Source organism: Callorhinus ursinus, unplaced genomic scaffold (assembly GCF_003265705.2).
Source record: "Callorhinus ursinus isolate GAN/ISIS: 27379988/994484 unplaced genomic scaffold, GSC_fseal_2.0 scaffold37, whole genome shotgun sequence".
NCBI lineage: Eukaryota > Metazoa > Chordata > Mammalia > Carnivora > Otariidae > Callorhinus > Callorhinus ursinus.
In genome coordinates, this window is record NW_027397099.1 from 1,176,949 (window position 1) to 1,203,679 (window position 26,731).

General features: G+C 47.2%; 1 protein-coding gene across 1 annotated transcript in view; it reads right to left on the minus strand.

Moving 5' to 3' along the window:
• HYDIN (HYDIN axonemal central pair apparatus protein) overlaps positions 1–26,731 on the minus strand; it is a 374,533-nt gene that overhangs the window by 86,448 nt on the left and 261,354 nt on the right. The window contains exons 40-49 of the mRNA XM_073880040.1: positions 23,752–23,920; positions 20,882–21,061; positions 20,245–20,418; positions 17,504–17,677; positions 13,311–13,525; positions 8,606–8,743; positions 6,426–6,609; positions 3,846–3,987; positions 2,719–2,878; positions 44–673 (exon numbers count right to left, since the gene is read on the minus strand). Of these exons, the coding sequence (XP_073736141.1) occupies positions 44–673; positions 2,719–2,878; positions 3,846–3,987; positions 6,426–6,609; positions 8,606–8,743; positions 13,311–13,525; positions 17,504–17,677; positions 20,245–20,418; positions 20,882–21,061; positions 23,752–23,920 (2,166 nt within the window). The remainder of the gene's footprint in view (positions 1–43; positions 674–2,718; positions 2,879–3,845; positions 3,988–6,425; positions 6,610–8,605; positions 8,744–13,310; positions 13,526–17,503; positions 17,678–20,244; positions 20,419–20,881; positions 21,062–23,751; positions 23,921–26,731) is intronic.

Here is a 26,731-nt window from a genome sequence, read left to right on the forward strand (position 1 = left end):
CTACCCGACTGAGTACGTCTCCATCCCGGAGAAGAGCTTGTACCTGATCCCCTTTGGGAAGCCTGTCATTCTCAAGGGCCTGCTTCCAGCTCAAGCCTTCGAAGTCGGGCGTCTGGATACTGGTGAACGGCACACCCAGACCCTTCTTCCCCTCGTGGTGGTCTTCCTCCCCTCCGTTCCCCTCTCCGCCGTCGCTCGGCTCCTCCAGGGCCCTGAGCTTCTCTAGACGCTCCCTCTCGGCCTTCTCCCGCTCCTGGCGCTCCTTCTCGGCTCTCTCCTTCTCCGCACGCTCCCTCTCTCGGTCCTTGCGGCCTCGGCGCCCGCCTGACGGGACCTGGCGCTGGTCGTCAGGCTCATGGGGCATGTCCTCGGTGCCGGTGTGATGCAGCAGGATGCCTTGCTTCCGGTCCCAGTTCGTGAGGATGTTCTGGATATCCTTCAGAGTCAACTCATAGGTCTTCCACTTCTGGGCCAAGCGCGTGTCGGCATCTGTCAGGAGGTCCCCTTCGCTCTCCTCCTGTTCTTGGACAAGGGGAAACCCCAGCACGTGGCTACCTCCTAGTTGGTTCTTTCTCCTCTTGTTTAGATCATCCTTCTCATTTAAATGGTCCCTAACAGATACTTTCCTTTCTAGTGCATCCATCCTGGCCTCTAGTTTGGAAAAAGTAAGAACCTAAAAAGCAAAACACATAAAACATGCTTAAAACAGCTCTTCAAGGGAGAACAAAGTGCATAAGGAGCACAAGATGACACTGTGTTCTCAAAGAGGCCTCACAGGATTCCAGGTGCCTCGTGCCTACACCAGGGCTCTGTCTGAGAATCACCTTGGGGGGTCTTTGTTAAAAGATCCTCTCCATAGCCCTTTGTTGGCAACAAACAGGAGTTTAGAATGTGGCTGTGCCCCAGGCTTTTTAAAAAAATATATTTATTGGGGCTCCTGGGTGGCTCAGTCATTAAGCATCTGCCTTTGGCTCAGGTCATGATCCTGGGGTCGTGGGATCGAGCCCCACATCGGGCTCCCTGCTCGGCGGGAAGCCTGCTTCTCCCTCTCCCACTCCCCCTGCTTGTGTTCCTGCTCTCGCTGTGTCTCTCTCTGTCAAATAAATAAATGTAATCTTAAAAAAATATGTATTTATTTACGTAACCTGGCATAGAGAAACTAACTTGATCCTTTTTCTCTTTCTTTTTTTTTTTTTTAAGATTTTATTTATTTGAGAGAGAGAATGAGAGATAGAGAGCATGAGAGGGAAGAGGGTCAGAGGGAGAAGCAGACCCCCCGCTGAGCAGGGAGCCCGATGTGGGACTCGATCCTGGGACTCCAGGATCATGACCTGAGCTGAAGGCAGTCGCTTAACCAACTGAGCCACCCAGGTGCCCTCTTTTTCTCTTTCTAAACTTGCTTTGTGGGCTCTGATTTTCTTCTCCCCTGGACGAAATCCTTGGGGAGTCTCCATAGGTTTCTGGTCATTCTTTGGTGACATAAAATCCAGTAAAGTCTAATGATGATTGCTGGCAGGACAGCCCAGAGTCCCTGTTCTGGGTGACAGCACTCCTCCCTAAGGTCAGGCTTGGAGGCAGGCCTGGCCAGGGTTGGCCATCCCCTGGTCTCACCGTACCACTCCTCCACATCTGCCTGCATCTCTAACTCAGCCTGGGGAGTGTGGATAGGTCTGTGGTGGCACAGCTGTCTCCTGGAGGGGTCGCTCACCGCAGAGGCAGGGGGCTTGGCCACTACTGTATCTTTTTCCATCGTCAGTAAGAGTCACTGCCAAGACCCAGAGAGTTCTGTTTGGACATAAGATTTCAGGCAGAGGACTTTGTGTGGAAGGAGGGGCTGCAGAGGGGCAGGGAGGCCTTACACTTGGAAGATTTCGGGAGCCTGGCACAGACCAGTGACAGTCTAGACTCCAGGCCTGCTTGCTTCTCATGCTGTTCTTGCTCCCAAGCCTGGGCCATTTCTGCACGCTCAGACCCTGCTCCTTCCTAAGCTCTACCGGATTGTGACCCCTGGGCACGAATTCCTCTGCTCTCATGTCTACCCAGATGTGGTCACTGTCTCTTGCTCACCTACTGGGACCAGTCTGCACCTTGTCTGGGAGCGTGGCTTTCGCTTTGCCCTCAGGGCATCCACTGGGCACACCAGCCAGCTAGCTACCCTGCTGGGTTGTGAGCGCCACCCTGGCCGTTCTACATCTCCTGGGTCAGGGCAGCGGAGACATGACTACTAAGCTTGGCTGGCAGATAAACTACCGCCACATGTCTGCAAGGACAAGCTGATGCTAGAGTGTCTTCCTTGACGGTTGTCAAGATAAGCTCTTGGTTGAACACAGGGGTTCCACTAACTTTGTGGCTCACTGGAGGCCAGCTGTTAATACCAGCCTATTCAGCAGCATCCAGGGGACTTGGAGGCACAGTGGAAAGAGGAAGGACTGTGGTCAGACATAACTGGGTGGGGTCCTCTCCCAGCCCCAGACAGGGCTCATGTCTCTGAACCCCACAGGGTGGGAGGGGGGCCAAAATAAAGTGCAAGCAGAGCTCTTGGCACACAATCAGCTTTCGACCAGTGGTGGCCCCTTCCCTCCTACCTCCTGCTCCACCACAAGATGCAACCAGTATCAGGTCGGGGTTCTGGAAGGGAAATGTACTGGCTTGATGGGCTGGTTACAGTGGATGCTCCCTCTGTTCTGCCTCTTGCTAAGGAGCAGGGAGGGTTGCTACCTGCCGGTTTGTTTGAGATTTCTTCGGGAGAGGCTCCTCCTTCACTGGTCCTTGCTTTGGCCTTTTGACCTTCCGTTTTAGTTCATCTTCGTCCCTTTGCCGCTCAAGCTCCTGCTGTAGCTTCTTCTCATGCATCTCCCTTGTCAGCCTCTCCAGCTCCCTTCATCAAACCAGGCAGAGGAGACAGAGTTCAGAGCCCCCGCCCCGAGCCCCCCCTCTGCCTCGGGGTGTCCAGTGGACGGACATGGGAACAGTTTTCCTTGGGCATAAAAAGAAAGAGTGAACAAAAGAAATCTAGGTAAACAGGAAGGCAGGAAGGCAGGGAGTTAGGAAGGAAGGAAGGAAGGCAGGGAGTTAGGAAGGAAGGAAGGAAGGAAGAAGGGAGGAAGGAAGGGATGGAGGAAGGGAGGAAGGAAGGAAGGAAGGAAGGGAGGATGGGTGGGAAGGAAGGAAAGAAGGAAAGAAAGGAGGGTCTCTGACTGGTCATTCAGTAAAACTGATGAACTCAAACTCAATTAAGAGGAATTCTCAGTCTGTATTTCTATTCCAATCTTCTTGCATAGGAGAGCAAGGGAAGGGCTGAAAATAAGCTTGATACAGTTTTTGAAAAGTAACTTTCAGGGGCGCCTGGGTGGCACAATCAGTTAAGTGTCCGACTCTTGATTTCAGCTCAGGTCAGGATCTCAGGGTCATGGAATCGAGCCCTGGGTCGAGGCCCATTTGAAGCCCCGTGTTGTGCTCTGCACTCAGCGGGGAGTCTGCTGGAGATTCTCTCTCTCTCCCTCTCCTTCTGCCCTTTCCCCTGCTCACGCACACTCTCTCTCTCTCTCTCTCTCAAAGGAATAAATATGAGTTCAGATGAGGCCCAGCTTCCTACACTGTCACATCTGATGTTCAGACAACAAGAAATCGAGTTTTAAACAGCAGTCCCTAATGGCTAGCTTAGGGCCATGGCACTGGAACTGAAAGCCACACTCCTATTCATTCTCTCTCTCTCTTAGCAGGTCATCCTCCTGGCTCTCCCTTGACCATTGCTGCTCCCCTGGAAGGTGACCCGAGTCTCCAGGATGGGCTGTGTGTTACTCCCAAGGGAAACACTTCCGCTCCAGCGAGGCCTTGATTCTGACCTCTTTTTCCTCTCACGGAGGGCCTGCCGAACCTCTCGATTGAAGATGATCTTCTCCTCATCTGTCATGGCATCGTATTCTTCTTCATCCATATTTTGGAGACGCTCCTTCTCTTTCTCAAGTGCCTCCCTGCGTTTGTGCTCTGGAGGGAGCAGAGACAGGAAGGTGAAGGAAGGTAACTCCTCAGCCTTGGCTGCGGGGTCCCCCGGTAGCTTAGCTCCCAGCCCACCCAGGCTGCACAGGGTCCGCGCCAGGGGGAGGGGGCTCCAGCCGTGACGCCATTCCTGACCTCTGGTGGGCCGTCCTTCACTCACACAGTTCCAAACCTGGTCTCCATCTGGAATAGGAGTTCCAAAGATGTCCTAATTCCCAGAAGGATGAATATGTGACCTGGCATGATGGAGAGGATTTTACGGATGTGGTTACGCTAAGGACCTTGAACTGGGGAGACATTCCTGGATTGTCTGAGTGGGCCAAGTATAACTGTAAAGGTCCTTGTAAGAGGGAGGCAGGAGGGTCAGAGTCTGAGAAGGAGATGATGGAAGCAGAGGTCAGAAGGCTGTGAAGTAGGGACCACGAGCTGAGGAAGGCAGGTGGCCTCTAGAAGCTCGAGAAGGCAAGGGAAAGGATCCTCTCCCTGGAGCCTTCAAAGGAACAGAGCTCTTTGGACACCCCGCTTTTAGTACTTCTGACTTCCAGAACTGTAAGACAGTAAATCTGTGTTGTTTGAAGTCATCAAGTTTGTGGTAATTTGCTACTGCAGCGATAGGGAAGTAATAGGCCACCCACTGACTTTATGAGGAACATCTGCCACCAGAGTCCTTAGGGTGACAGAGCCATTTGCAGATGAAGGGGCACCATCTCCCATACCCTTCAGACTCCAGGTCCAGAAGTGAGGTTCGCACCCAACACAAAGGCTCTCGGCCTCTTTTTCACGCTTCACCAGCACAACTTCCCACCTTCCGTTCTTGGAGGTTTGAACTTTGGACTCAGAGAGATGTATCTGGAGATCTTTCTCTAACACTTACCAAGGGAGAGAAATAGATAAGAATAATGATTCCTCCTTCCCAGGCTGTGGTGGGGATCAAATAAGTAATCCTGTAAAGCATCTAGGCTAGTGCCCAGCAAATTCATAAATGTTCAGTAAAAATTAGATTTTAAAATAATAATATTGTTACTGGATGCTGCCTCAGGACTTTTCCAAATGCAGATGATTTTGGTGAGAGGAGCCCATAATGAGATTGTGAAAAACTTCAATCAGCAGGTAATTGAGAAAATGAAAAGAGATATTATCCTTTAAGTTGATGATTACGGAGAAATGAGCTTTCTGGAAAACCAGGAAGCTGGAGGTTGGAACACTGCTGGGGATGCCTGGTCATTCTTCCTAATTTTTCTCTGGGTGAGAATGTAAGGAAGCAGTCTTTGAGCTCTGTTTAAGAACTAAGAGCTCATGTTTGTAACTATTTCCTTAAATGGAAAAGGATTATGATTTGTGTAGATTTTTCCAGAAGAGAGAGGTAAGGCCAAGTGAGGAAGGGCAGTAATGTGACCAGAGCTGAGGCCAGAGCAGGACTCTGCCTCCCAGGGATAGCACAGCCTCCCTTGGGGACCAAGATTTGCTACGTCTGCTTCTGACCAAAGTGGGAACTGAAGCTAACATTACTCTGTATGTGTGTATTTATTTTTCAGTCACTGAAATTTTTTTCAGGCCACTGTTGTAGTGACAGAAAATGCAAAGGTTTCAGGGTTGCATAGACTTTACTAATTTGCTGTGTGATCTTTTTTTAAAAAAAGATTTATTTATTTATTTGAGAGAGAGAGACAGCATGAGTTGGGGGGGGGGAGAGCAGAGGGAGAGGAAGAGAGAGAATCTTAAGCAGACTCACGCTGAGCGCCGAGCCCGATTCGGGGCTTGATCCCATGACCCTGAAATCATGACCTGAGCCAAAACCAAGAGTTGGATGCTTAAAAGACTGAGCCACCCAGGCACCCCTGTGCTGTGTGATCTTATACAAGACTTTTGATATCTCTGAGCTTCATTTTCCTTGTCTGTAAAAGGGGGACAATGATCTTCAGAGTCATTGGGAGGATTAAATAACCCCAAGCACCATTTAGAGACATTTCAAATGTACAGAACGTTTGCTGCGGTGGCTGGACACAGCAGGCTAAAATGTAGAAACTGGTTTATGAAGTTTATCAGTACCTCCAGTTCGGCAGGAAACGCACAGTCGCCTTAAACAAAAGCAAGCAGCTAATGGGTCACCTGAGTCAGGATGGGACCCGTGATGCATTCCCCTCGGGTTGGCTGTGATTACAGAGAAGACAAAAGGACGCAGGGTGATATTGGGGGGAAAGGGGAATGTGGCTGTTACGAGAAGAGCCAGCTGGGTTCATCCCTCATCCTGTCATCTCTCAACAGGTCACCTGCATCTGCCAGCCACCTTATAGGGTGGAGGTGAGCCCTGACGACATGTCAGATGGAATAGTGTCCTCTGCCCAACGGGTCATCCTGGCGGGGAACCATTTCACACAGCCCACGGCTCTGCCAAAGGGGTGGTCCAGGAGGGCATGGGGCCTTACCTTCTTGCTCCTTCTTGGCTTTCTCCTGAGCCTTCATGGCTGTGTAATCCTGGGCCATGTTGATGACGTAGATGTGGTCCCGGTTGCCGATGGCCTTCAGCAGGCAGAGGAGAGCCACGGCTATGTTCCGAGCAAAGAGCGTCTCGAGGCTGTCAAACACCACTCCCCGGAAGCAGTCACTCAGCTGAAACCGCAGTGAGCAAAGATGGTTACCAGGGCCTCCATTACCCAGTTCTCTAAAGAGAACGCTGCTCCTTCTTCTGTTGGTGCTTTCCCTGGGGCTGCAACTGGTTCTGCAGACCTGCTGGGCCCCAGTGAAAATACCGTGAAACCACCCTTCCACCTGCTACATTCAACGTGCTGTTAGAAAATACAAGAGAAACACCCAAATAGTTTATCAGTCGTGATAGATCTTTATCACATGTATTTGTAGAGTGATAAGACTGATTCTGTTGTTATGGAAATAAGGGAAGCAAACAGAATGTGAAAGTGAGGGTCTGGGAGGGTCTGAGGTGCAGGGATGGAAGATGGACAGGCGAGATATTCCCCTGCCCCGAATAACAGACAGCAAGGGCAGCAGGAGCAGGTGGGCCATTCGTATCTTTCTCAGTGTTATTAATGCCTTGGTGGGTAATGATCTCGATCACATTAATCATTGAAGGGCACCCTCTGCTGTACCACAGTGTTACTCAAAGGGTAGTACACACACGGGCCACCCCCGGCCAGGGGCTGATCACTATCAGGTTTTTGTTTTTGTTTTTAAAGATTTTATTTATTTGAGAGAGAGCGAGTGAGAGCGAGCAAGCATGGGAGCAGGAGGCAGAGGGAGAGGGAGAAGCATGCCCCCTGCTGAGCAAGGAGCCCGACGTGGGGCTTGATCCCAGGACCCTGGGATCATGACCTGAGCCGAAGGCAAATGCTTCACCGCCCCATCAGTACCAGTTTTTGATGAGACAAGAATCTTGTGTCAGAATGTTAATCAACTACATCACTAAAAACACCATTTACTTCAGCTGCTGTTTTTTTGTTTGTTTGTTTGTTTTCTTTGTAGCAAGACTATGGACGAGGGAAGCAGTGCGAGCTCCATGTTTCAACCAGTATCAGTACTTTGAGTGGTTCAGCTCTACAGGCCCACTTTGGGCTGGCCAGTGATTTAACCCTGGTCCATGGCATACCTGCACACTTGACTGGCCCGCCTTGCTCAAATCCGCTGAGAGGCCCAGCACCCTGAACACAGTAGCAGTTAAACCTGAACACGAGCCATTTCCTGTGATGACGTTCCTCTTCTCTTGGGAAGCTCAGGCCCTGTTTTGTTATATTTAAATGTGCAACTAATATTGTGGACTAGTTTGAAAAAAAACAAGGCAAATGGACAACTCCAGGACATGGTGAGCAATTTAGCTCTCTGTAAACCAGAAGCAGCAAAGAGGCTTAAGTGGTACCCTCCCTATTCCTGATGATCTTCTTTTCTTTTTTTTAACTGTACAACACGTATGAAAAATTAAAAAAAGGGAAACAGTTACCGTGTTTCTTGACTTTAAAAGCAATCTGCCATTGTGAAATAATTCAGAAATGTATGGAGAGAACTAAGAATCCATTATCCTGCTAACCAAAGATGACCAGGTACATGTGCCTTAGGAGTTTTTACTATTTTGTATGATATACATTTAGAAATACTTTTATAGAAATGTCCTTGTGCTTTACATATTATTTCATAATCTGTGTTTCTCATTTAATAATATATTGAAGACACCCCTGAAACAAATAATACATTATATGTTGATAATAATAAAAAATAATAATATATTGAAGACAAATTTTTACAGCAATTAATATAGTTCTAAATTCTAACTTTCAATGGCTCCCTGTTATGATTTTTAATACACTACTGTAGGGCTGTATCATGACTGATTTTTATTTTATTTTTTTTTAATATGTAACCTGCTCACTGGTCTTTTAAGGTACATGGCTTCAGGCTGCAGACTGCGCCAGGGCCAGGGACCGACCAGGGCTGTCAAAAGGACAAGCAAATGACTGTTGGAGATGAAGAAACTCATCTTTCCTCTCTAGGGCCTCTGAGTTCTGAGCTGCTATGGGTGTGCTATGGATCGGAAATTCAGCTCCCAGCGCAGGGATGGAGTGTGAGCCCTGCAGCTCTGCGCGGGTGGGCATAGACGCACCTGGATGCGCTCAGCCAGGATCTGGGTGAGTAGGTCCTCAGGGAGCACACAGCTCATGAGCCCGGTCTCACCTCCTATACTGGGGCTGACGCTGAGCTGGCGCTGCGTGGGCCCCGTAAGGAGGGGGCTGGAGGAAACCTGTCGAGCCGGAAAAGGATCAGCAGTTAGAATCCAGTGTGGTGTCCCAGCAGCTCTCACACTTACAAGCCATTCGACCCCGCGGAAATCCAGAAATCTCTCTGGGCCTCATTTCTTATCTGTAAGATGTGGATTGCATTGTAAAATGGAAAATTCCTATCTTCCTTAAAGAATGGCTGTGAGCTTCAAGCCGGCACACTGTGGAAGGTGCTTTGTATATGGACTGAACAGCATGAATGTGTTCATTCAAGAAATACTAATTGAGCACCTATTGTGCACAGGGACCCCTCTAGCAATAGGGATACCACAAACAGGCTGGCAATGTTGCTGCCCATGTGGTCCTTATTGCAAACAGGGCAGACAGAAAAGGGCCATGTGAATATACAAATCAACAGTCTCAGGCAGTGACAAGTGCCAGGGAGAACAGACAGCAGTGACAGAACTGGACAATATCACGAGTGCGCCTGCCGGGATCTGGGGAGTACATGGGAGTCCGGCATAATGGACTGAATGTGTCGTGAGGGAGATGGCCGGGCTTCATCAAAGTCTAAGGCATAATCAGGTGTGAATATGCAGGGCTTGCAGAGCACAGGGAGGAATTTGGATTTTATTCCAAGTGTTATGGGAAGTTGTTGGCATGTTTCAGGCAGACACGTGATCTGAGTTTTATTTTTGAAAGACTACGGTGCCTGCTGCTTGGGGTGACAAGAGTGGAAGCAGGAAGACTAGTTAGTTAGTTAGTGAGATGGTGGCGGCAGTTTGAGGATGGTCATGGTGGAGGCGGGGAGAAGTGGCTGATACTTTCTTTCACATCCCATCCCATGAGGACTTGGGAAGGGATGTGAAAGAAAGAGGGGCACCAAGAATGACTCCTTGAGTTTTGTTTTGGCCTGATCAAGTTGGAAAATGGTGAAGTCATTTGTTAAGAAAGGAAAAACTGAGGGAAGAGCAATTTTTTTTGTTTTTTTGTCTTGTTCTGTTCTGGGAGTGGGCCAGAATCAGTTTTCAGACACATAAATTTTGAGAGTTCTCTAAGCCATTCAACAGAGACACTGAACGTGAGTTTGGATGTATGCACCTGAGCTGGGGAAGAAATTAGGGTTGGAGATAGAAATTGGAGGGTCACATGCGTACTGAAAATATTTAAGTACTTAATCCATGAGCTGGATGAGATCACCTATGGAGAAAAGGTAGATAACAAAAAGAAAAGGGTAGATGACTCAGTTCTAGTCTAGTCTAAAATCCTAAGGATCTGGAGGAGGTGGAGAAGCTGGAGGAGAGGAGGGAGTCCTTCATAGGGCAGAGGGAAAGTAGAACAGTGACGTGTTCTGATGGCCAGGAAGCCTTTCTAGAAGGAGGAGTTATCAGCTGTTATGAGGTCATAGGAAATGAGGACAAAACACCAGCCCCGGGATCTGGCAAGATGAATGCCAGTGACCTTGAGAGGAGTGGTCCTTGGGAGTGGTAAGGACAACGGCCTCCCTAGAATAGGTCAAAGAGAGAAGGGTGGTGAGGATGAGGAGGGAGGCAATTCTTTGGAGGAACAGCTGTAAAGAGGGGTTGACTGGAGGAGGCAATAGCTGGAGGGGGATCTGGGTCTCGGGGCAGTATTTTTAAAGATGGGAGGCAATATAGGATGCACAAATGCTGATGGGAAGGAGCCAATAGATGGGGCAAAAAGCAAACAGGAGAGAGGGGAGGACTGTAGGAATTGAGCTCTTGAGTGAGAAGTGGTGGGGGGAGGTCCAGTGCACAGGGGCAGGGCCTTAGCTGAGAGCCGGGGCGGTGACTCCGGCAGGGAAGGCACAGCGCTGGGCTAGGGTGCAGCCTGGCTCCTAGATCTGGTGGTGGGAGAATCAGGTGGTTGTCTTCCAGTGTTGCTGCTCCCTCCATGCAGTCAGAAGAGAGATCATTAGCTGGGAATGGGGAACAGGAAAGGGCCTTAGAGGTTTGGAGAGTGATGACCTCCATAAAATAATTATCTTAAAGAGAAGGAGGGCGAATTTACTAGGGCAGACCAAAGGGTCTCTTTGAGATTTGTGGTCTTAAATTTAGACGAAGACCATTCAGAAGAGAGGAGGATTGTCTCTAGCTGTGTTCAGCCACCCTGCATGGAGGAGGCGGAGAGTCGGGTTTACCAGGGCTGAAGTTTTGCTTGGAGAGTATGAAGAAGGGGAAGGGGCAAGGGAGCATCTACAGTGACAGACACGGATTGCAAACAGGGTAAGAAAAGAAGTGAAGGGGTGATGGGCAGTGAAGCTGTGGACTGGAGGTTTGCATGGGACCAATTATTTCCCGGACTTAGTCATCTGGAAAGTTAGAAGATGGTGGTCAGGAAGTAGGATGTGTAATGCAGAGGTCCTGGAGTTTATGGAATGATGAACAAGTTCTAGAACATGACCATGGCAGTGAGTACCTGAGGAGGCTGGGGAATTGAGAAGTGTGAGTGTTGGATTAAATGTCATTCAAAAGACCAGGATTTCCAGTGGGTATTCTCCTAGAACATGGTGATTTATAAATAAATGACCTTATATTACAGGTCATATCTTCATTATATGATATTACACATTTCTTCCCACTTGCAACATGACTAAACTTTTAGTCATTGGAGAGTTCATGCTTTAGGAGAGCTTTAGAAAACCAAACAGCCAATTCTGGGTGAAGCATGCTGACAGGGTGACTGTTGTCCAAAGCATGAGTCCTGTCACACTGTGGCAGCTGCATGGGGGGATGGGGTGATCATGAATAGGTTTTAAGTTCCCTATTTATTGAAAGGGGATTTGGGTCAGAATTGGGATTTTCTGCTGCCTTTGATATACTCTCAAAAGCCTTACTTCACTGTCCAGATGGATGGAACCCAATCGAAGAAAATGATTCCCCATGACACCCTGTTTAATACAAATATGAGTTCTAGATCATCCATAAACATCTATGTAAAGAATACCATACCATATTAGATCTTGAGAAAGAGGGTTAAATGATGCTACAAAAGGAAGTAAGTCAATGGTTTCAATTCTCATGGTATGAGAAGAAGGCAGGACTGAAGTGAACCTCAGAGACATCATCTGGCACAAATTCAGCCCCACGGGAGGTCCCATCCTATCTGCATACCTTCTCTCTCGAGAAGACCTTGGCTTCCACTCTGCCCACCTGGCCCTTCCAACATGTGGACCTCCTCTCCTGCAAGGGCCTTCACCTCCTCTCCATCTACCTCAGCAACCTCCTCCGAGATGCCCACCTCTCCCACTCCCCCCACTGCGCTCTTGGACAGTAACAAGCCCCACAGATTCTTCCTCTCTTCCTGTTTCTCCCACTCTGCTGCCCTCCTCTTTGTTCCTTCTCTCTGTAGGCTGGACTTCCCATATACTAACGATGCACTCCCACCTCCCTTGCCCCTTGTTCTGAGCACACTCCTGCCCCTGCAGTGAAGACTTCTCTCTCCCTCCGAATGAAGGCTGCCACTTGCCGCTTAGGGAAATCTTGCAACTGTGAAGTTATGGCTTCCCATCTCGGTTGGGACATCCGCATTCCCAACTATCTTTTCTTTTGTCCACCACCCAGTTCTGGTTTTATTCCTCCCAGTGGACACATCAGTGCTTTGCCACTCTCCTCAAGTATACTGTGCAATGCCAACCTCTTCAATGCCTCTTACAAAGACTTGGTGTCCTGCACATGTCCTAGCGCTGCTCGACAAGATCGGTTTCCACCTTTACTGACTCTGGAAGCAGCTGGCCCCTGTCTCCTTTGACTGCGCTCTGTCCTGCACTCCTTGTCTTCTCCAGGAATCTCATTCCTTCTTGGGAGGATTGTCACCTCACCCTCCTCCAGGAGCACCTTTCCTTGGAGACTGCTTTGCCTCCATCTCCTTTCAGAAAAAGAACTCTCCTGACCCTAGGTCTGCTCCTCTAACAACTTCTGTCATTTTTCCTTTTCTTTTAAACATCTTGGAAGCCTATGCTCACTTGACTCCACTTTCCCACCGACAACTCATCACCCGCTGTCTCTCACCGGGCCATCTGCTGTCTCCCACTACAGCACCTGCCTATTCTGCCAAGATGGTTTCTCAAAGTCCCTTGGCAAAGGCTCAAACTCTCTGACTCCTTTATGACTTTCCAAGACTCCGGTGAAGCACCCCCTACCCACCCGCAATTTATACGATTCATCCTTAGCATTCCTTTAGTATTAGGCTGAGCCCTATGAAATGGCTGTTGTTGGCCATTTCATATGGTTCAACCCAATTCTTTTTACAAACATCTTTTGCCACCAATCCCACCGTATTGCAAATATTTGAATGTGTGGTTATCTCCTTCAGCAGACTCTTGGTGCAGCTTGAGCACGGGGATTTTTGCTTCATTTATCTCCACTTTGTTAGCACTCAAGCCAGTGCCTCACATTAAAGTTATTGCTGAACACCTGCTGGATGAACACACGCCTTCTAGGACTGGCACCATGAGCCTGGAGAGGGCACCCTCAGCGATGAAGTCGTGCTGCCATGGCTGCAGGATGCTGAGGAGGAAAGGCAGGGGGAAGGACCCCAACCCTCCTTCTGGGGGGCCCTGATTTGTACCTGCGGTGTTTCAGACGCATGCTGGTGATGCTGCTTCTGAGACCCGGAGCCGTGGCTCTCCGTCTTGCTTTTGGCGATCATCATGCTCCCGCGCACAGTCTTTGTAGGTTTAAGTTCAGGCGTTACCAGGGTGGATTCTGAGGTCAACTTGCCCAGGGTCTCACTGCTCAGACGTATTTGTCCCACAGCAGTTTGGCCCGAAGCAGCCTCCTGGGCTACAGAGAGAGAGTGGATTTATATTAAAAGTCACCTGAGGATACTGAGGAAATGACAGTGGGGATGGCACAGACACCTAGTATGAAGGGTGTGATTCTCTTGAGGAACACAAAACCATCTCCACCTGCAGCCATCTGGGAACGGAGTTCAGGTTTCTCCGCTGCCCATCTTCCCAGTGGATCCCATGTTAGTTGGCCCCACGTTCTCTTCCAGCCCCGAGAGCAAGCACTTCTGAAACTGCTGGTACACTAGGGCCCTGCCCTGGGACCCCAACACTAAGACGGGGTGATGTGGCTGTGTGCTAGGCAGCTTCCACATTTCTCCAGCACACGGGCGGACTCAGTAAGGCTCATTATTCCTTGTTGACCATTTCGGCAAATAGGCCCTCAGAACTCCCTTGAGAGTTGTCACTAGGCTTACTCTGCCTTATCTTTTCAGGCATCTTCCCTCCGTCCCTTCCCCAGGAGCTGATTAGGTACAAGGACTCCATGCTGCACCTGGAGGTGGCAGTGTGTGGGGGGGTAGCATGGGGGGCAAAGAGCCTGAAGCTACCAGTGGAGCAGTGGCACAGTGTTCGGCTGGCTGGTCCTGCGTTCATCCAGGCCCCGTCACCCCCAGCCCCTCCAGGCTTTGCCCTCGTGAAAGTAAGGACCGCTCCAGCCTCCTGTCGCGTGCCACCTGCTCGCTTTGCCCTGAGTCCTGCACCCCGCCCCCCCGGCCACGCCGTCTTCACTGATGGCTGTGCAGTCTCCTCTGTGCTATTCTAAGGCCTCTCAGCTTTCCCTGTCCATGCCATCATTCTGCCCTCTCTTAAAAAGCCGGCTCTTCCCGGTATAATATATAACAATACATAATATATGAGCTTTCATTTTGCCTTTCCATTTCTTTCAAGACATCATCACTTCACCTCTTCTCTTTCCCTCACTGCCCGACTTCTAAAACAGTAGTGTGGCCCACATCTGTCCAACTGACATGTGACATGTACGGAATTTAAGATTTCTCAGCAGCCACATTAAAAAAGTACACACGGATTTTAATGGTATATTTTCTTTAACCCTATATATCCCAAATGTGATTGTTTCAACATGTAAACAACACATAAAAATTGTTACTGTTATTTTATAGCCTTTTACTCATACTATATCCTCAAAAGAAAAAAAAAAAAAACACCTCTAGCAGCACATTTCAGTTTGGACCGGCCGCCACATTTCAGTTTGGACCGGCCACCACATTTCAAGTGGCCAGTGGGTGCGGTGTGGGATGGGCAGGATTGTCCACAGTGAGCAGCAAGTACAGTTTGGGGTTAACCCCTCCATTGAAAGGGCTTTCTCCAAAGTGCCCAGTGACCTCTGAACTGGGAGCCACAGTGGCCCTCTCTCAGGGCTCATTCTGTCTGAATTTTGAGCAATCTCTGACTACATTCACTTACTGATTTGATACATTTTGGGAAGTCTTTACTCTGTGTCCACTCTGTGCCAGGCACCATTCTAGGGGCTGGGAACACCTCAGTGACGAGAACTAACACGCATCCCTGCTTCCAGCTGACATGCTAGTGGGGTCGGCAGACAGTAGAATAAGAAAGTCAAGTAAATGGTGTATGAACCAGTGATAAGGCTTATGAGACAAACAAGGCAGGAAGCGTCTTAGTCTCCTTGACTTCCCTGCGGCCTGCTCTCCCGACTGCCCACCCCTCTGACCCTCCTCGCTCGGCCTTCTTGGACTTCCTGGCTGCTCCTCCACCCCCCCTCCTAAAATGTAAGTGTTCCCCAATGTCCCATCCTGCCCTTTCCATCCTGTTCCTCTTTCTGGAACGATTTCCTCTCCCCCAGCAGTTGCACCTCTTGCCATGTTGAGGAAGACTCCCTCAGTTATGTGTTTAGCTTGACATTACCTTCTCAGATGGGAAACCCAAATCCGCAATTTGTCATGGGACACCAACAGAGGTCCAAAGACCTCTGTGAAATGTAGATTAATTGAGAGAAAAGGAAACAAAAACCTAAGAGAACCAAAATTATGATGTAGTTTGGAGTTCCCGCTAAAGGTAGACTAGGCCACCCCCAAAATACGACTATAGGAGTTCTGGATATGCCACCTCAAAATACACTGCTCTCTTTTGAGCTGTGGGCAAATGCCGGAAGAAGCCTTCTCTGAACTTTCCTTGTCTGCCTAAAGAGAGGCATCCAAAGGGAACTCAATCGTCACAAATCCTCACCCTGGGAGTTACATCAACCAGGGAGGATCGACTCCTCACAGGGGAGGAGACTAGAGGGCAACACCTCCCGACACACTTGTACAAACTATCTACCCTCCAGACTAGAGGGCAACACCTCCCGACACACTTGTACAAACTATCTACCTCTGGGTCCATTCATCTTCCCTAAAACTCATCTGCTCTCCCCTAAGAGGACTACCTCCCTCCTCTTCTCTGTAAAGATGGAATTTAATTCAAAATTGTAAGCCACCTCAGTTCCTCCTTAGCATCTCCCGTGTACACATGAAAGATACATGTTAATAAATTTGCTTTTTTCTTGTGAATCTTTTATTATAGAGTCTTAGCCAAGAACTCAGAAGGACAGAGAGAAAATTATTTTTCCTCCCTTATACTACTCAAAGGCTATTTCTCTTATCTTCCCAGCAAAGAATCCTCTATTTCTCTAAGCATCCCATGCAGAGGTACTAAGGAAAGAGGACACGCCTCAAAGCCCCAGCCACTTTTACCAATCAACTAGCAGACATGGTGCACTATCAGAGATGATGTTATGTGGGCGCATGGGTGGCTCAGTAGGTTAAGCGTACGACTTTTGATTTTGGCTCAGGTCATGATCTCGGGGTCATGGGATCAAGCCCTGCATCAGGCTCCGTGCTGGGTGTGGAGCCTACTTGTGATTCTCTGTCTTCTGCCCCCTCTGCCCTTCCCCCTGCTCTCTTTCTCTCAAAGAAAAAAAAAAAAGAAGAGAAAAGAAAAGAGAGAAAGAAATGATGGTATGCTGTTATGAATATTTATATAAAAATTGTTCTGCTCAGAGCAGTCACTCTACTTCAGTATATTTTCCCACTGAGCAGCCATTGCCCTGCCTTCTAGGGTCCTTCTAGGAGACAGGATTCCTAACCTCTGGTAGGTAGGCCACACCAGGCCTTACTACACAGAGGTTCCAAAACTCAATTAATTTTCCTCTCCAGCAAACTTTCTCCTCCTCCCACGTTTCCTATTTTGGTAAACAACAGCACTCTCCTCCCAGTTCCAGGACTAGGAATCTTGATGTGACCGTCTGGAATGCTTCCCCCTCCTTGGGGCAGCTGGCCCAAGCCTGCTCGTCCTCAGCATCTCCACTGCTCCCTTTACAAGACGTTACAAGACCTGCTGCTTTTCCACTGTGACTCTCTGACCATTTCTCCCTGAGGGTGAAAACCACCCTACTCCTCTGTTCCTTCAAAATAAAACCCAAATTCCTAATCCAGACGTCAAGGTCAACTATGATGGGCCTCAGCCTGCCTTTTCACTTCTCATTTACTGTTGACTTCCTTGCTTTCTTGGGCTGCACTGTCGTTGGTCTTCCTCTTTGCCTGTCAACATTCTCCTGCTCCTTCAAAGCTCATTTCCACGAAAACTTCCCGAGATCACGCCTATTGGAACCCAGCCATCCCAAAGTCGCCCTCCTGTTACATTATTTCCCTCTGCTCCAAACAAACTCCTGTCCGCTCCCCTTTCACGGGTCACCCTCAAAGGTGTAGGCTGCATCTTATTCATTGTCCTGTTCCCTGTAGTGCCCAGTGCATGCCTGTACTGGGCAGCAGGGAGAGCTGTAGATGCTTGGTGGAGAGAATTCTTCCTCTGGCTTTAAGTTGGCAGCATGTTGTAAGTCAGCCTTCAACTGGGTGTGGGGAGAAAAGCTCAGTGGGAGACACAAGGAAGATGGGTATTAGCAGCAGGGGTGCCGGGCACTTGACCACAGAAAGTCAGGGGAAATAGCTCTTACCAGACTCTTCTCCTTCCTTTATGGACTGCTCTATGGCAGCCCTGATGCAGAGCTCCCGGGCCCGGATCCCCGGGATGTTGTTGCCATCGGAGATGGCTTCCAGCACGATGGAGTCAATGTTCAAGCAGGCTGCATTGTAGTATTTGGCCATGCTGACTGCAGTGGCCGTCTTTCCTGCAAAAAAGGGTCAGGAGGTTGAACTTCCCGGCTCTCAGCGGCTGAGTGTTCTAGACAGAAGAAACTTCTAGAATGGAGACCCCTATAAAGTGATCTCTCCAAGTGCTTTGCCTTTAAGTCTCTAATGTGGCCAGAGGTGGGAGCGGAAAGCAGAGGGAAGACCTGAACCACACGGATTCTGGTTCTCATTCCACCACCAGCACTGTGTGTGTGGTGTGAGGGCAAAACACATCCTCTCTGAATTTTCTCCTCAGTTAAAAGGTGATTCTGTCAGATGATCTTCAAAAATTTTGTAGCTCTAGGAGCATCTGGGTGGCTCAGTGGGTCAAGCATCTGCCTTTAGCTCAGGTCATGATCCCGGGGTCCTGGGATTGAGCCCCTTGTCGTCGGGCTCCCGGCTCAGCGGGGAGTCTGCTTCTCCCTCTCCCTCTGACCCTCCCCCTGCTCTTAGGTGCTCTCTCTTTCTGTCTGTCTCTCTCTCAAATAAATAAATAAAATCTTTAAAAAAAATTTTTTTTATAGTTCTACTATCTCTGATTCTAATGGGAAGACTTTTTTGGTTTGAAGAATAAGTTGTGTTGATCTTTTTTTTTTTCCTCATTTCAAAATATCTGCTCATTAAAAAGAAAGCAGAAAATACAAATAACAAACAGGAGAAAGGAAAAAAAAGATCCATAATTTGCTCATCCAGAGATATTACAGTTAGCATATGGCTGCTAAGTATGCATATACAACTAACTTATTTACATTTCTTAGGAAAAAGAAACGGGTTCTGTGGTAGGCTGAACAAGGACCACCCTCCACCAAAGACATCCACATCCAAATGCCTGCAACATGTGAATATGTTACCTTATGTGGTAAAGTGGCTTTGCAGTTGCAATTAAGTTAAGGATCCTGATTAGGGAAATTATCCTTGGTTATCTGGGTGGGCCCAATATAATCCCAAGGGCCCTTACAGGAGGCATGCAGGAAGGTCAGTCAGAACAGGTGATGTGATGATGAAGCAAAGGAAGAGAGAGTGGAGGGTGCTATGATGCTGGGGTTTTTTTTTTAATATTTATTTATTTATTTATTTGAGAGAGAGAGAGAGAGAGAAAACACGTGAGCAGGGGGAGGGGTGGAGGGAAAGGGAGAGAATCTCAAGCAGACACCTTGCTGAGTGTGGAGCCCAATGTGAGGATTGATCTCATGACCCTGGGATCTTGACCTGAGCCAAAATTGAGAGTCAGATGCTTAACCAACTGAGCCACCCAGGCACTCCTGTGATGCTGTTTTTGAAGACAGAGGAAGGGGCCCCAAGCCAAAGAATAAAGGCGACATTTCTAGAAGCTACAAAACACAAGGAAATGGATCTTCTCCTATGTGCCTCCAGAAGGAATGTGGCCCTGACACATTTTAGATTTCTGATCTTCAGAAAGAAAGTCAATTTGCATTGTTTCAACCGACTAAGTATGTGGCTATCCGTTACAGTAGCAATAGGAAATTAATTCAGATTGCAAATCCTAAGTATGACATTTTTTCTCACTTAAAATGATGTATCATGAACATCTTTCTATTCATTCGATATACTTCTACGGCACTTTGAAAAAACTGAGGTGATATACATACAGAATTTGCTGTTTTAACCATATTTAAGTGTACAGTTGTATTAGTATATTCACATTGTGGTGTGACCATCACTACCATCGAGCTCCAGCACTTTCTCATCTTCCCACATGGAAACTCTGTACCCATTACACAATAAGCCCCCATCCTTCCCTTTCCCCAGTCCCTGGAGACCACCACTCTACTTTCTGTTTCTATGAGTCTGACTCCTCTAAGTACTTCATATAAGTGGAGTCATACAGCAATTGTCCTTTGGTGATAACCTCACTTAGCATCATGTCTTAGTGTTCATCCATGTTGTAGCAAGTGTCAGGATTTCCCTCCTTTTCGAGGCTGAATAATAGCCCATCAGACCACATTTTGTTTTTCCATTCATCTGTCAATGGACGGTTGGGCTGTTTCTAGCTTTTGGCTATTGTGAGTAATGCTGTTATGAACATGGTTGCATGAAACACTGTTTTTAGTAGCAAAATAACTTATTCTATGAATGTACTAAGGCTTAATTAACCAGTCTTCCATACTGAATGCTTCAATTGCTCCCAATTTTTTATTATGGTAAGCAATGCTGCAGTGGACATTCATGCAGTTAATCTCTGTCTACATTGTTAAATATTTTCCTAAGATAAATCTCTAGAAGTAATATTGCCAGTTCAAAGGGTTTGCACATATTTCCCCCCTCTTTTTAAATTATCTAATGTCTTGGATTTTTCTTTAATATTTTAATGTTTTTAAATTATTGAAAGAATATAAGCTCAAACAGTTCAGAGATGTATTAATTAAAAATAAGGGGTCCCTGCTCTTTTTCTAACCCTGTGCCTCTGACCTTAGCAATTGAACAGTTTGGGGATAGTCCTGTGGTATATAAATTTCTAACAAAAGAGTCTTTTATTGTCTCAAAAATTACATGTGCAAACTTCACCATAAACCCCAAAGGGGCAACCCTTCAGGGTTGTGCATACCGGACAAGGGCGTCCCATGGACGATGATGGCGATGCCTTTCCGGTTCTTGGCCATGCGGCCTTCTGCAGAAATATCAATGCCCAGGTGGCGAGCGATCGCCTTGCTTACTGGGTTGTTCTCTACTTCTCCAACTTCTTCTGTGGAGTGGCTGTCAATGCTCTGTAACTTGTCAGCTGCAAATTAAAAATATATGTGTGCACGTGAGTGCATGTGGACATGCCCGGAATTCACATGGTCCGAGGGAAAAGGGAACAATTTTTCCTTTTCTTGGCGTTGTTTTACAGTGACAAATCATCTGTGGCAAATGTTCTCCCTCCCTCATTCGGCATATAGGAGGGCCTTATTTGGCTAATAATTTGTCCACAGCTACTAGAATTTAAAATATAGATACTCTCTGTTAACTCTATTTTGGGGGAATCAGCCCTGCTGAAAAAATAATACTAGACACTAGCTGAATTTGCAACATGACAGGAGATGGCTGAATAAGTGATGGCGTATTCATACCACAGAATTAACACCCAGTAGGGCTAGAAGGCTTGAGGGTGCATTTCAGGGAGAAAAGTGAAAAGGCGCTGGACAGTCTTCCCACCTCTGCGTGGAGAGAACCGGTACCAAAACATTAAAATGCTTGTTTACTTTGAAACATTATTTTTTCCAGGCTCTCCTTATCTTCCTCTTCATCTGGGTAGGTCTTGGACTCCATCACAGGGAGGTGCCGCTCTTCCAGGTTGGATGTGACTGAGATCCCTCGGCTCAGTGAGGTCCTCTTCGTACTGGCCGAGGTTCCCAGATCTGATGAGGGCCCATCTTCTTCTTCTGCCAGAGAGCCAAGGACCAAAACACACATGGGGAAGAGTTGGGACGGGGACAAGGGAAGACGGGGACAGAAAACGAAAGAGAGACAAAGTAGAGAATCACTGACCTGCTCACCATCACCCTGGACTAGCCAACCCCAAGAAATAAGAACAGCAGTTGGCTGTTAAGAAGTTTCTCAGCCCAGAGTGTTTCTACATTTTAACATTAAAAAAAAACAACACTAAAATTATACAGTTGCTCCAGGAAATTTAGAAAATTCAGAAGAGCAAGAATTATAAAATTCATCTGCAAAAGAGACAGAAAGACAAAGAGATGGTGACAGGGAAATTGCAGCTGCATTTCATGATTCCAGTAAGGAGAGCTCCAACTTCTCAGATTGTTCCTTTCTCACTTTTCAAAGCTGAACTTGGGATCATAGTGTATACTCCAATTCGTAGCCTGTTTCGTCCCTTAGCTTGTCATGAACATTTGTCCATGGCCTTGCTAAGCACATCTACCGTTTTGTCTGCCCAGCACCCTCCCCACGGCTATTATCCTAAAATTCCAAAGGGGGCATTGGGCTGTGATTGCATGAAACGACCCCCTTTACCCTGGGGGGCCAAGACACTGATCCTGGGAGGCGTGGGGCATTGACATTTGAGGCAGAGAGGTTGGAGCTCTCCTGTGACTGACTGGCCTCACTGGCCATGGTGTGGGAAACAGGGGGACAGTCTGCACATGAGAGCAGAGGGAGCAGAGGCTGGGAGAATCCCTGGGGAAAAGTAGAGTATGCACCTCCCTGGCCCCCTCTGGCCCCCTGGGTCCCCATTCTCCGCCACCTTTCAATGGGCCAAATGAAACAATGAACCTGTAACTGTACTGTTGTAAGGTTGGGGATTAAAGCGACAGTGCCCTTCTCTGAGGTCATGATGCCCTTTGTACCTGGCAGCCCCTGCAGCCGTCTGCCCCAGGCCACCAGGGAGCAAGTTTGAGTTTCAGTGTCTGTCCTCCCACCTCCTTCCTGACCCCGGGGCTCTCAAAGACAAAGCCTTGTTTCATCGATCTGTTTACCACACTTCAGCTCCGTTCTTGGAACATACATAGTGGGTGCTTGTTACAGGCTTAATTGATTCCCCTAAAATTCGTAGGTTGAAATCCTAACTCCCTAGTACCTCAGAATGTGACTACATTTGAACATAAAGCCTTTAAAGAGGCAATAGACTTAAAATGAGGTCATATGGGTGTCCTATTCCATCCACACTCCAGTATGACTGGTGCTCTTTAAGAAGAGATTTGGACAGACACCCAGAGGGAAGACCATGTCAATACTGGGGGAAGACGGCCATCTACAAGCCAAGGAAGGACGTTCAGAAGAAAACAACCCTGCTGAAACCTTGATCTTAGACATCGGGCCTCCTGAACTGCGAGAAAATAAACTTCTGTTGGTTAAGTCACCCAGTCTGTGGTCTTTGTGATGGTAGTTCTAAGCATCTGAGCACTAATGGTGCTCAATGAGGCTGACTGGGAGAATGCGGGGAGAGGTGGTCTTTTTCTCTCATCTTCTCCTTTTAGGACAAACTAGTATTCTCTGACTAGCTTCCCTGAGAGGCAAGACAAGCCCAAGGGTGGGAGGAAATGAACTCCTTGCAGTTTATTCATTCAGTCTCACAGCACGTATTTATTGGGTACTATGATGGGGAATGTGTGATCGCTGCCTTTATGGGGACTTCTCATTTGGGGGGCAGACAGGTATGAAGAAAACAATTACACACGTGATGACTGTTACACAGAAAAAGAGAGCAAGTAACAACAGGGAGGGCACATTTCCAGGATGAGGGCACGGTAAGCAGGAAGGAGAAGCATGCATCATGCTACAGGTCATCCAGAAGCCTTGATGTTCAAGTGTGCACTCAAGGGAGCCCATGGGTGGAGGATGATGGGGTAACTCAGGGGCACTGGGCCAGAAAGGGGCAAGTTACAAGAGCACAGTCCAGCTTTATGATTGGAGTTTGGCCTTGAGGACCACGGAGGGCCAACCTCTTCCTTGTGTGAACCCCCGCCCCCTATCTCTTTCAGGGTACCAAGTTATACCCTGTGTGATGTGTTACTGCATCACCTGGGCACACACAACCACTGTGGAACATAGTGGTTACCATCACGGACTCTGGAGTCAGAGAGATCTGGGCTTAAATCCTGATTCTACCCCTTCAAACTGCGGACCTGGCCTCTCAGTACTTCAGTGCTTTAGTTTCTCATCTATGTGTGTAAAGCCCTCAGCACAGGGCTTGGCATCTAGCAAGTGTTCTTCTATACCTATATCAGTTGGGTTTTTTTAAAAAAAAATTATTTAAATTCAATCTAATTCATATATCCCGTATTAGTCGTTTCAGAGGTAGAATTCAGTGATTCATCAGTTGCATACAATGCCCAGTGCTCATTACTTCAAGTGCCCTCCTTAATGCCCGTCACCCATTGTGTTTAAGTCTTAACTCTCCACTAGACTCTAGTGAGAGAAGAACGTATCCCTGTCTCCGCATCCATACAGCAGGGATAACAGGCCCATTCTGTGGTGATTAGAAACAAAATGTGTGAGGCGCCTAGCACAGGTCTGGCACCTGGCATGCGCTCAGGGACTGGCTGGCCTCCCAGGAGGGGTACCTCAGGGCGCCAGGGCAGGGGCTGAAACCGGGCTCTCGGCACTGAGCTCTCACCGTTTTCCTGGACCAGACTCTCCAGATACTTTGCCTTCATCTGCTCCTCTTTTGACCGCTTCATCTCCTTAAAGTACTTGTACAGCTCTGGGGGCAGCTTTTCCCCAGGAAGGCGGGGAGGCAGCAGCAGGGTGTTGTAGGGATCGTAGCCCTTCAATGTTCTCAAGATCTGCAAGAGGAGGACGGCCACTGCTGTTGGCTGCCTGGAAGCTTCCTCCCGACAGCCCTCAGAGGGTCTGCTGACCACCTCGTAAGACCTTGACTCCTGCCTGAGGCTGGGGTGTCGACGATGGGCCTTTGGAGAGGTGTAAAAAGTCAGGCTGGGCCATGAATCTGGGGATATAGGATCTTGATTTTTGCCCCATTTGAGCCTGGGCATTTCACATGTGGAAGAGAGTTTTCCTCTTGTTTTACAAATAACATATACTGTTTTCCTTTTGTTTTGTTTTTCTGTTTGTTTGGTTTTTGTTTTTCCATTGACAAAAGTACCATTATCCACTTTGAGTGACACGTTCTTAAAAAATCCTGTGGTGAGCAATGTTATACAAGGAAGGTGGTTGTCTCATAGAGGATCTAGGGAAAAACTGGTAAAATGGTATTAAGTATGCATGTGCATGAATGTGTGGGGGAGCTTTGGGGCGGTAGGGAGGGAATGTTTTAGGGTTGTCAGATGAAATATGGGATGAGCAGTTTAATCTGAATTTCAGATAAACAATGAATAATTTTTTTAGTATAAAAATGTCCATATAAAATATGTCCTATGTTTTTTATCTGAAATTCAAATTTAACTGTGTAACTTGTTTTTCTTTCTACTAAATCTAGTAACCCTAGTGTGGATGTATATTTATAAGACATAGTATAATAAAGTTCTAGAAAGCAATAGCTTCCTATACTGCCTAATTTATGTGAAAAATCTGTTTTGTTGAGTAACCTTTCTTTCTCCAGGATCAGTATTTTTAGTTGTGTGAAAAGCACTGTTAAGAAGTTCCTTCTAAAATTTATATGGAAGAACGAAGAGCTAAGAATAGTTGAAACACCTGAAATTAATATAATCATGTATGTTAATTTTACTTGAATATAGAAAGTGGTAAAAAAAAAAAAAAAAGAGTTGGGATGCCTGGCTGGCTCAGTGGGTTAAGTATTTGTCTTCGACTCAGGTCATGATCTCAGGGTCCTGGGATCAAGCCCTCCATTGGGCTCCCTGCTCAGCAGGGAGTCTGCTTCTCCCTCTCTCTCTCTCTGCCCCTCCCTCTGCTCCGGCTCTCTCTCTCTCTCTGAAATAAATAAATAAAATCTTATTAAAAAAAAGTGTTAAAACATTAATGAAGAAGAATAAAGAGAGAGGATTGCCCAACTAGATATTAGGACTTTTGAAGCTGGAGTAACAGACAGCATGGGATTGATATTGGGATAGACTAACTGACCAGTGAGATGATACAGAAAAGAGCATTTAGAATAGACCCATTCATATATGGAGCTTTGATACAGAACAGAGCTGGCATGGCAGGTCAGTGCGGAAAGGAAGGAAAATTCCAAAGACTGGGTGATGCAGATACACAAAGGCCTGGCCAACTTGCCTCAACTGGGGCAATTCTGAAGAGCCAGCCCAGCTCCAGGGCTTCCTGTGGGGTCTGCTGAGGTCTTTGCTATAATCCCATCACAGTTTATCTCTTTGCCCAGGTCTACTTGCCTTATTGTTTCCTAGTGTTGCTCCTGAGAGTGTTCCCTATGAAACCTGCATGCACAACTCAGAGTCTTAGATTCTGCTTTCCATTGAACCTGGCCCACAGCAGAGGGTGTGGTGCCAACATAAGCCATTGAACAATTCATGAATACCTAATGAAAAGACTCCCTTCCAGAGGGACAAATTCCCATTCTGGGAAAAACTTCTAGATGCAGAATCTACATTGGGCAGAGAATAAACACTAGATGTAAGGAAGACAGAAGACTCAAAGACTGAGTTGGGAGAAGGTTCAGAGGAAGCAGAAGCTAAGCCATTCCTAAATTCCTGGCCCACAGACCACATGAGATAGCAAATGTTTATTGTTTTCAGTTGCTAAGCTTGGGGGCATTTGTTTTGCAGCCACAGATAACTACTTAATATGTAATAGAAAACTAAGCATCAGACTTCATGAACAGCATAGGAGAAAACGATGGAGCAATGCATTTAAGATAGCCAAGCGCAAACGTGAGTGAAAGATACTGTATCCAACCAAACCTATCTTCAAGCATAAAAGCCACAGATAAATAGTTACCAACATGCGTGTACTCAGGGAATAGTGTTCCCCTGAGCCCTTCCTAAGGAATGAACTACAGACCACATAGTGGTGACCGGAGAAGCTTCATCACAAGGATTGGTGTTGAACATCGAATACATTTAAGTATAGAACTAAAATTAAGTGACAGAAATTAGGTTCTGACATCCTAATATTGTAAGCTCTGACATGACAGATACTAAACAAGAAGCAAAACATGGAGGGAGTGCACCTGAGATGTTTACCTAGCAAGCATTAATTGAAGAGAATATTATTTTACATTAGAGGGTGGTGAGAAGAGAGAAAAAGAGATTAGTAGCTAATTTCATAATTGCTCACAGTAGGGAACTAAGAGGCAGTCTCTAAAAAGTAGAGTACTAAGGGTATTAGATAAAGGGGTAGTTTATACAGCTCATCCTCAAGGTAGCAGAGCAGGGTAGAGATAGTAAAAATGGACCCGGATAGATCAGTGGAACAGAACAGAGATCCCACAAATAGACCCAAATGAGTATAGTCAACTGACCTTTGACAAAGGAGCAAATGCAATACAATGAGAAAAGATAGTTTTTCTTTTTTTTTTAAATTTTTTTATTGTTATGTTAATCACCATATATTACATCATTAGTTTTTGATGCAGTGTTCCATGATTCATTGTTTGTTCATAACACCCAGTGCTCCATGCAGAACGTGCCCTCCTCAATACCCATCACCAGGCTAACCCATCC